The sequence below is a fragment of the Tasmannia lanceolata genome, unplaced genomic scaffold (genome assembly GCF_043159265.1).
Source record: "Tasmannia lanceolata isolate RefF3 unplaced genomic scaffold, GAP_Taslan_0.1 ptg000002l, whole genome shotgun sequence".
NCBI lineage: Eukaryota > Viridiplantae > Streptophyta > Magnoliopsida > Canellales > Winteraceae > Tasmannia > Tasmannia lanceolata.
The window spans coordinates 28,026,784-28,037,266 of NW_027518679.1; the positions used below are offsets into that span (position 1 = coordinate 28,026,784).

The 10,483-nt window shown below is 42.4% G+C and overlaps 1 protein-coding gene across 1 annotated transcript; it reads left to right on the forward strand.

The window, feature by feature from the left end:
- The first annotated feature begins 297 nt into the window (after positions 1 to 297).
- Positions 298 to 1,670, forward strand: LOC143883504 (uncharacterized). Its single transcript, XM_077386853.1, has 2 exons — positions 298 to 1,358; positions 1,407 to 1,670. The coding sequence occupies exons 1-2, from the start codon at positions 329 to 331 to the stop codon at positions 1,556 to 1,558; spliced, it is 1,182 nt and encodes a 393-aa protein (XP_077242968.1). The 5' UTR covers positions 298 to 328; the 3' UTR covers positions 1,559 to 1,670.
- The last annotated feature ends 8,813 nt before the right edge of the window (positions 1,671 to 10,483 follow it).

Here is a 10,483-nt window from a genome sequence, read left to right on the forward strand (position 1 = left end):
TATTCATGTTTGCATGGGGTGTATGTCTTCACGTATGTATTTTTGCGACGGTGGGGAGGGCAGTAGGGGCATTAGGTCGGTTGGGAGGTTGGTCAGTGTAATAATGTCTAAACGTCAAGGAACATAGACTTTCTAAGCTCCTAGCCATGTAATAGGCTGTAAACCACGATAACATGTCGAGAGAGAGAGAGAGAGAGAGGGAGTCATTTCTCAACCACATGCATTAATTTCTCAAAGCTATACTAAACTATAAATATATACCCTTCTCATCTATCTCTCTAACCAACATACATTGCCTCTTTGTTTTCTCTCTTTCCTTTGTGAGAATATGGGGAGGTTTTCGAAAAAAATTGGTGTTTTGGGTGTGGTGGTATTGGTGGCAGTGATGGCGGTGGGGATTACAGGAAGGCGAATTGAGAAAGATAATTTCGGGGATGGGATCGGAAGTGGTGGAGGATTTGGAGCTGGTGGTGGCTCTGGTGGTGGGATTGGAGGTGGAGTAGGTAGTGGCGGTGGACTTGGTGGTGGCGGAGGACTAGGAGGAGGTACTGGTGCTGGTGGAGGATTTGGCAAAGGTGGTGGGATTGGAGGTGGTTCTGGTGGCGGCATTGGAGGTGGTGGCGGTGCTGGTGGAGGAATTGGCGGCGGTAGTGGGGGAGGAATTGGTGGTGGTAGTGGAGGTGGACTCGGTGGTGGAGCAGGCGGCAGGGGTGGACTTGGTGGTGGAGGAGGAATAGGAGGGGGATCCGGTGGTGGTGCTGGAGGAGGAATTGGTGGTGGGGCCGGTGGAGGTGCTGGTGGTGCATTCGGAGGCGGTAAGGGTGGTGGTGGAGGAATAGGAGGGGGATCCGGTGGTGGTGCTGGAGGAGGAATTGGTGTTGGGGCCGGTGGAGGTGCTGGTGGTGGATTCGGAGGCGGTAAGGGTGGTGGTGGAGGCATAGGAGGGGGATCCGGTGGTGGTGGGGCCGGTGGAGGTGCTGGTGGTGGATTCGGAGGCGGTAAGGGTGGTGGTGGAGGAATAGGAGGGGGATCCGGTGGTGGTGCTGGAGGAGGAATTGGGGGTGGGGCCGGTGGAGGTACCGGTGGTGGATTCGGAGGCGGTAAAGGTGGTGGTGGAGGAATAGGAGGGGGATCCGGTGGGGGTGCTGGAGGAGGAATTGGTGGTGGGTCCGGTGGTGGTGCTGGAGGAGGAATCGGTGGTGGGCCCGGTGGTGGTGCTGGAGGAGGGGCAGGTGGCGGTGGAGGTGCTGGTGGAGGAATTGGAGGTGGGTCCGGTGGTGGACTCGGTGGCGGTGCTGCTGGTGGAATTGGAGGCGGCTCAGGTGGTGGTGGTGGTGGAGGAATAGGAGGCGGGTCCAGTGGTGGGGCTGGTGGTGGAATTGGTGGCGGGGCCGGTGCTGGTGGAGGTGCCGGTGGTGGATTTGGAGGTGGGTCCGGTGGAGGTGCTGGAGGAGGATTCGGTGGAGGTGGAGGTGCAGGTGGCGGCGGAGGTGATGGTGGATTTGGAGGTGGTAAAGGTGGTGGTGGAGGATTTGGAGGAGCTGGAGGAGGCTTTTAGTTCTATCTTGTGAGACATTATTTAAGTGCACTACCATGCATATGCATGGATATGTTGTTGTAATCTTTAAGAGAAAGTCTTTTGATAAATGAAATAAAGAGGTCTTACGTACTTCCATACAATATCCATGCAAAAAGAAGAGACGGTCATTGAGCCTTCCCTTTAGTTTGTAGTATTTATTTTACTTCCTATTAGCGTTTGGTTTTGAACTCCTAAATACCTAAAAATGATCAAATTTAACCTAGGTTCGTTTCGACAACCGTTTACAAAAGAGATTTTACAGATTTTTTGTTGAAGAAAATGAAAAAATCTAGAAGATATAGTTTGGAATTGAATCCTAGTAGCCCGTTCCTCCAAACTCAAAGTCAAAAAATACAAAAAATGAATTTTTCTTGTGACATAGAGACTTAGGGTGAATTTCACTTCATTTTAGGTGTTTTGAAGTTGATTCGTAATCACGAAGGTCTCGAGGGGTTTCAATTAGTCTCCGGAAGATGATAATTCAGGTTTCCAATCAAGTAAGAAAACCTGCTATTTTGAAATTTCTCAGGATTTTCCCTAATTTTATCAATTTTTGCACCAGAGGGGTAATTTGGTTATTTCCATGTGTTTCATTTGCCCCTCGGGTTATGTCTGAAAAATCTTGAGCGATTCTATGAATTTTGAAAAACTTGCTAAATTTAGAACTTTCAGGGGTTTCGCTTGATTTGGAAATTTGAAGTGTTGAGGGCATTTTGGGCATTATCAAGGAATGCCAAATGATCACGTTTGATATTACCGACCAAAAGAAGCAAACTTAAAAACTTTCTATTTTTTAGATTTGACCACAAAGACTTTCAATTTTTAACTTTTCCCTTTAGGGGTAAACCAATTTGAGGGTATTTTGGTCGTATTTGGATGTGTAATGGTCTAACAGGGGCATTTTGGTCCGAAAAGTTATTTTCCAAAAAAAAAAGATGGTTCGATCACATGTTAGGGGTGCACTATAAATGTCAAATGGGTTGGGTCCATATCTAAAATATTGAATTTAAAAGAATTTTATTAAATTTTTATGAAATCTCAAAACCCATGTGAGAAGGCCCATTGGGCAAAGCCCACATAGGAAGGGGCCCCAAGTGGACCCACCCATGTGGGTCGGCCACATAAGTGGGTGCCCCACTAGTTGGGTGCCCATGAGGTGGGATGGTGATGTCCTATTTGATGTGTTTTGAAAAAAAAAAAAGAATGAAAAGAAGAAAAAGTTATAATTAGAAATTGCTAATATTATTAGGTTAGTAAAATGGTCATAACGTTTTACTTTCTAGTTTAATTTTTTTTATATTATACTTCTTTCGAACGTCTCGAAAAGATCTACAACTTTCTAGTTTAGAACTTTTCGTGAATCAGCCTCTAAATAGGGTAAGAACAAGCTCAAACGTTGGACAACCCTCTTTGGACGAAAATCATTCATAAAAACTAGTTTCCTATGTGAGAAGGCTTCTATATTGATCTTGAAAGATCTTCATTGTGTAATTTAGCATTGCTTAGCTTGCATGAAATAAGGTTTGGAAATAAGGTTTGGAAATAAGTTCAATATGAAAATCAAAGAATAAGAAAGTCAAAGCACAAATTGGAAACAAGCCAAAAGGAGAGAGCTCACATTAGAAACTTCCAAATTCACTCAAACCTAGCCTAGTGCCTATAAAAGCAAACCCACCCAAGGCTTTTTCTGCGGTTGAAAATTGGTCCCTCTCTCTCTTCCTTCTTGGAATTCATTCCACTTTCTTATGTGCTTTGGTGCTCATCTCTTTCACTTGGTTCTACACAAAGTACTTTCATATATTCAACATATTCAAACATATTAGAGGTTATATTATTACTCTTCGGGGTTTTCTTTTGCAATTAAAAAGGTAAGTCAAAGCATATATCCAGGGATTATTTATCCTAGAGACAAGGAGAGCTAGCAAGGTTGGTCTTCTAAAACCCTCTTTCATGTAGTTTAAACTATAAGCATGCTAGGAGTAAATTTAGGATTTTCTTTGAAAAGCTATGAAGATGAAAGTGTTTGCATGTGAAATTTTGAGGAGATAAGATCAGGTTTATGTTATTTCATAATATAAAATTTTTCTTGGAAAACTATTTTTTAATATTAAAATCTGATTTTTGAAAACAAGAGGGTTTAAATCCACTTTACAAAGCAACTCTAATGAGCTTTTGAAATTTCTTAAAATTTTCAATTTCTGAGTCTTTTGCGTATTAAAAAGCATAGAAATCTGGAATTTTCAGAAATTTTGACTTCGTTTTGACTGCGATTTGACCTTTTGAACTTTACCCTTAAAGGAGTAAAATTCCAAAGATCGAATTTAAAAAGATGTTAAAACAGATCCAAAATCAATGAAAATTTAAACATAACAGAATTTTAAGGTTCTGAAATAGACGAATTTTTTGAAGAATTTTGAATTTAATTTAAGAGATTTAAAAATTAGTTTACTTTTAGGGGTATTTTGAGTAAAAACTAATTTTCGAAAAGTATATAGAGTTTTCAGAAGTAAAATTTGGATGGGAAGTAACTAAAATCTGATCTGATCTCCTTTGAATTTTTCAAGATTTTTGGTTACTGTTAGATATGTCTTATGATTTTTTATGCCAAATCAAGCATGCCATACTAAATCTAAGAAAAATAGCAAATTGCAATAAATAATTCTGTAAATATTGAGAGTTGCTTCGGAAGTTTCTCATTATCTTTTTTAGGAGAGATTGAGAAGCCTTTAGGAACACTTGTGTCGTATTTATTACTATAGGAAAATTGACATTTATAAGGTAATTAATAGTTGTAGAGAAATTTACATTTGCAAAGTACTTGATGCTGAGGCAACCACAAAGCATAAAAAAAGGGCAGTGATCTCTCTCCCCGCCCCCCTAACAGTTATCGTTAACTTTTATAAAGGGGTGGAGAGCAACCGTTTACTCCGAAAGCATTAAAAGTTAACATTTTGTGTTTGGGTCGCGGGGGGGGGGGGGGGGGGGGGAATATCACTCCCCGCCAAAAAAACAAAACCACAGAAAAAGACTGTCTCCAAAAGTATTAGAGGGCTACTAGACCTAGCGATATTCCCCGCCAAAAAAAAAAACCACAGAAAAAGACTGTCTCCAAAAGTATTAGAGGGCTACTAGACCTGGCAAAAAGTGACCCGGACCCGCGGGTCCACCCGGCCCGCACGTAAATTTACGGGTCCGGGTCACCTGTTGGTGACCCGTTAGAAATTGACCCGCGGGTCCACCCGGCCCGTCAAAAGTGGGCCGGGTCGGGTGGACCCGCGGGTGCCCGTAAAAAAGTGCAAAAGACGGTTTTTTTACTTTTTTCCGTAGTTTTCTCGGTAATTGTCATATTTTATATGTAATTTTTTTACTTTTGACCTTTTTACGGTAATTTTTCATTTCAAACTTAGAAATTCTGAGAATATTTCAAAAATCCGTAATGATTACTTCTCTTTATTCTCTTTGTTGCTAGCAACCTTTGCCTCAGACCGTACTTCACCCAATCTTTGCAGCAAAGGAGGGGCTACAAGCCGAAAAATAGCCCAGGAGAAGGTGGCTAGCAAATCCCTAAATAAAAAAAAAACTCTTAAAAAATACGTCAAAAATCCGGGTGACCCGCGGGTCGACCCGGCCCGTACGGGCCGGGTGCGGGTCCAATGTCAATGACCCGTAGAATTTTCCGGGTCACTTTGACCCGGCCCGCCCGTTTGCCAGGTCTAAGGGCTACAAAATAAAGGAAATGTTATCAGCACTACTGTATTTTGATGATGGCACTTCTCATTTTATTAAAAGTAAGGTATGGCCTGCACCATAGGATTATCCAAACCGTCCATTAGATGGGCCACAGCCTAAATAGGTTGTGCCCCAAAAATCATTTCCATAGGTTGATCCTAACCCTCCAATCTATAGAGGATTAGGATCAACCCTCTAAAATTTAGATCAGAGGCTTAGGATCAACCAATGGAAATGATTTTCGAGGCACAACCTATTTAGGTCGTGGCCCATCCAATGGATGGTTTGGATCATCCTATGGTGCGGGCCTTACCGTACTTTTAATAAAGTGAGGAGTGCCATCATCAAAATACAATAGTGCTGATAACATTTCCCAAAAATAATAAACCCTAATTCTTCAAACTAATGGAAAATAAAATAAAATGGTAGATAGATGTGATCGTACCCGTTAATCCCAATGGCGCCTACAAGTCTGACTCATTGCCATTGAACCCAACTTGATTGGATGATATAATCATATCTGATCAGTGGTTCATTAGCCCTACAAATTAACTAGGGAAAAGCTAAGGGTGCCATTGCATAAACCAGCTACAAGGTTGCCTCTATTTAGGGGTGCAACTCTGGTCGGGTCGGGTTGAGGCCTGACCCGAGGAACCCTTTTTTTCAACTTGAACCTGACTCGAGTTCAACCCTACCCAGCCCGAGTTTTTAAGCTTAAAAAAAGAAAAAAATCATAAAAAATGTTGGGTTTTACTGGGGTCGGATTGTGAAACCCTCAACCCAAACTCAACCTGGCTTGGGAAAAGTCAATCCGAACCCAAACCCGACTTGAACTCAACCCGACCCTACATTTTTTTCAGGTTGAACCCGACCCGAGTTGCACTCCTAGCCTCTATTGGACCATCTCATCAAGGTACATTTATAATGGCACAGCAAAATATAAATTTAAGGCCCTGTTTCTTTCCATGCAAAATGGGTCCAAAACATGTTTTATGCCCTTTTTTCCACTAAAGACATTTTACGTCAAAAGAAATGGCCCAGAAGTAAAAAGAAAAAATGGGTGTAAAATTTGTTTTGAGAGCATTTTCTATCAAAATGGAGCCTTCTAAGAGAATAATAAACACACTTTGGTGATATAGTCCAATAGGGAAGCCCATGTGGCTTGTTTTTAGTGCATGGCCACCATTGTTTAGCATTCCTCCAACTGATATTGGCACTACCAAGTTTTAATAATCGCACAAACTCAGCTTGTTTTTTCTCTTTTAATCATTTTCCCGGAGCTTCTTGGGAGTTGTTTTAACTTTTGAGAGCTGTTTAAATAATAAAAAGACAAAATGCGTAAGTCCAAGGGAAGTGATATATCCGCCCCTTTTGACCACTAGGAACACCCCGTCAGTGTTTGTGACGATCGGAGCATTGAATTCTTCAGACATAAGTACAACAGCTCCTTTTAGTCATTGAAACACTGACCGGGGGTGTTCCTGGTGATTAAAAGGGGCGGATATATCATTTCCCAAGTCCAATTGTCAAAACATCACAGTGCCAATATCAAAAGCCTTTTTGTCAAAACATCATAAATAAGTGTTGTAACTATTAGAGAGAAGTAAACTGTAGTTGGGTTCTAAGCTACAGTAAACTGAAAACTTAATAGTTTTCTTTTTTTAACTGCATGATGTTGAAGCTTCACAGTTTCATCACATCTTTTTTTATCACGTACTACTACTACTAGTCTAGTACTACCCATGTCATTGTACCTACATGTGTTGCTTCAATGATCCTGAATCAGTTTGTTGCACTTGATTGTTTAACACAGTTACAGTTGCGTTTTACAAGCAAAATCAATGTCCATACAAACATGTTCTACTCACAGCTCAGTTTGGAGCTGAATTGAATTAATGCATGGGAGAGCCTACTAAAATAACCAGACCCATGACAGAGCCTACTAAAATAACCCAAAAACAAGAGGATAACACAATCACAAGATCATCTTAGCATGCTAAGATCCCAGTGAAGGGGGTGCCTTTGAGATGCATGGGAGGACGAAAGATGAGGGTGGGTGGATGAAGTGAGGCTTAAACTTCCCTTTTATTCTTTGGACCTTCTTCCAATTATCATCGACCGAATGGTTGGAAGAAGGGATGTTTCCCATGGGAATACTGAGGGGGTCTCTTGAGGGGGCTGAATTGGGGACAATTTCATCTATGGTGGTATCTTCTTGAAGGGTAGTAAACCTGTTGCCAAGGGGAAGAATTGGGGAACTGAGTGCTTTTGGTTGAGGGGCTGGTTCAACGTTCTCTTCAGAATGCATTTTTGGCTTCGAAGTGATGGAAACAAATTGATCCTTACTAGATTCCACTGGTCTCCAAACTTGCTTCCTGGGGCCGGATTCTGAACAAGGGGGCATTTCTCATGGCTATGACAGAAGTCATTACATTGCTTGCATCCATTTGGTTTCCAATCATACAGAATGTCTTGAACAATCTCTCCTGATGAGGATTTGAGCTTGATTGAATCAGGGAGGTGCTGATTTGCACTTACCATGGCACAACATCTAGCAAAATTAAGCCTAGTTGCTTCCGCTGTATGTTTATCCATGTAGAGGGGTTTCCCAATCAGGCTCACAATTCTACTCAAGCAATGAGTGGACCAATATTTAAGATGAAGGCCGGGGAGACGAATCCAATTAGGAACCTCAGAAATCTTCTTCTTTTGTAGCAAAATATTCGGGTTCCATCTTTGCAAAAAGAGTGGTCTACCTCCATAGAAATGGCGAGTGTCTTCGAGGACACGAGTGCAGTCTTCTTCCTCAGAGAATTTAAAGAGGAGAAACCCATTCTCCAGAGTATACATTTGCAAATTACCTTTTAGGTTCCATTTTCTGCCAAGGCTCTCTTGAAGGGATAGAAAATAAGGCCTCCTTAAGAAGTAGCCTAGAAGACAATTCTCCCATTTGTCATTTGACTCATGGGTTTCTTCATCTTCGAAGAAGAGCGCCATGTTCTCCTTTTCCTCCTCCTCCGGGGATATGAAATCAAGGGTGGAAGGCATCGGATCAGGGTCATGATTTGAGAACAAGGATCTCCAAGGGGAAAGGTCCTCCTTCCTTCCTCCTGGATTGGCTTTTAATTCTGAATTGGAAGCACTAAGAAGGATGCTGTAGTCCGAAGGGTTTGTCTTTTGGGTGTTGTCTCTTGAACTGCCAAGTTCTGAAGGGAAGAATTGCTTTGAGGGGTTCACAAGATGATGCCCAAAGAGAGGGGAGGACACATCTGGGTTGCCAACAACTGGGGCGGGAAATCTCGGGTTGGGAATTGCACCCAGCAGAAAGAGGAGCCTGCTTCTTTATACCTGCTAGTAATTGCTCTGTTTTTTCTGAGTTGATCCTCTTTTCTTTCTCAGAGCTGCTTGGGCAGGAAAGGTGTTTCTGTTTCAAATTTACTGCAGACTTTTGGGACACAAGGGGGGTCACAAGAGAAGACTGCAATTGCTGGTCTCCTTGGCATTTAATGTCAACATTGTCTTTTCCTAGAAACTCGTGGCTATTGCCTTGGTTGCATTCTCGAGGTGAACTTTGGGCAGCAGTAACAGGTAGAATAGGTTGGCTCTGTTCAGTCCATGTCCTACCATCAACATTTATTGTTTTCTTGACATATTTGGGGCTATCAGCAGAAGCATTACCTGAGGTAACCAAAGCAAAGAAGAGCTGTAGGGGTCAGAGAGTCAGGAGTCTGCACCTTGGATTCTATTGGGGAAAGCAAAATGTCAGTATTCTGAGCTCGACGATCATGAGAAATCATAGGATCTTTTGCACTAGATTGGCCAGATGGAAGGACTGATTCAAACAGCAGTGGTTCTTTCAGCAAAAGAGGAAAGTTCTCCAGATCAGAGTCCAAGGTGGTATTGGAAACCTGAGAAGAGAAGGTGGTGTTGAGGTATCATCCTCAGAGAGATGAAAATCACTGGAACTGTAATCCAAGGAGGCCTTCATACGGTTTTGGAAGAAAGAGAAGAGACTTTCTTCATCTTCAATTCGATGTTTGACATGGGATTTCTGCTTTGTCTTCCTCATTTTTTTCTTTTGGGATGATGAACGATTCTCAGCGGAGGATGAAAAGATTATCTCTTTATCAAGCTTCTTTAGAAATTGCATCTTCTCCTTCACCAAAGCTTGGAGGTCATCGAAATCTCCATTGTATATCATAGAACGAAGCCTCTGAAGAGAAACATTTGGTTTCGGAGTAGAATCGATCTTAATGAGCATCAACTTGGGAAAAGTCAGATTCTCACCTTCAGGGTCCGGGTGATTTCCAGGTGGGGATTCTTGGTGACCTGCCCCTCAAAGAGGCAAAAGAATCACCAAGCATTGGGCTTTCTTCTTCAATCGAGGGACCACTTGAAGAGTCCCCATGAACCCCCCCCCCCCCCCCCCCCCCCCCGCGCGATATAGGCATCCAAGGAGCCTGAAGATTTGGGCGGAAGAGAGGCATCATGAACTTGAGACTCCATGAAAAGAAGGAACAATAATCTAAAACAGAAACTCAACTGAATACAACTAATGAACCCAGTTAAGTTTAATGTGCTCCCTCCTCATCAATCTCGAGGGTCCCCTTCGCTGAAGCAGAGAACCCCGCTCATTTCTTTTTTCTTCGGAAATATCTCGCGACCTTACTTTTTTTTTTAGATCGGTAATTTGGGGTTAGGCAGACCCCCACCAGCTATATTAGAAAAAGGAAAATTTACATTCTACAATCTAGGATAGATCATTCCCGATACATCATCAGAAATAATTTTTGCAAGTTCCTGTGGAACCAATTCAAGAGAAATTGAGGCTCCTTTACGGATACAGTTGGGTTTGGATAAGAAGTCAGCTGCTCTATTGCCTTCACGCCAAATGTGGGTCAGCTTCCAGAGATGAGCATGGATCTAATTGATTCGAGCGTTGGGATTTTCCGCCATGGGCACGGCCAAAGCAGGTTTATGGCCATAACAGCGATGAGCGAATCAGATTCTATCCACAGACTCTTAACTTGGTGCTTGATGGCTAATTTGATGCCATGATGGATGGCTTCAATTTCTAATTCTTGGATTGGGTGAGGATTGCAGTTAACAGAGAAGAGAGATAGGATTGTACCCTTGTGGTCTCGGAGAAGGCCTCCAATCGAGGCGGTTTCACTA

Bases quoted from the DNA above. Each gene is read 5' to 3' on its own strand.
- LOC143883504 (XM_077386853.1), top strand. From the start codon at position 329: ATGGGGAGGTTTTCGAAAAAAATTGGTGTTTTGGGTGTGGTGGTATTG. The intron at 1,359-1,406 runs GTGGTGGGGCTG...GTGCTGGTGGAG, and splicing joins AGGAATAGGAGGCGGGTCCA to GTGCCGGTGGTGGATTTGGA.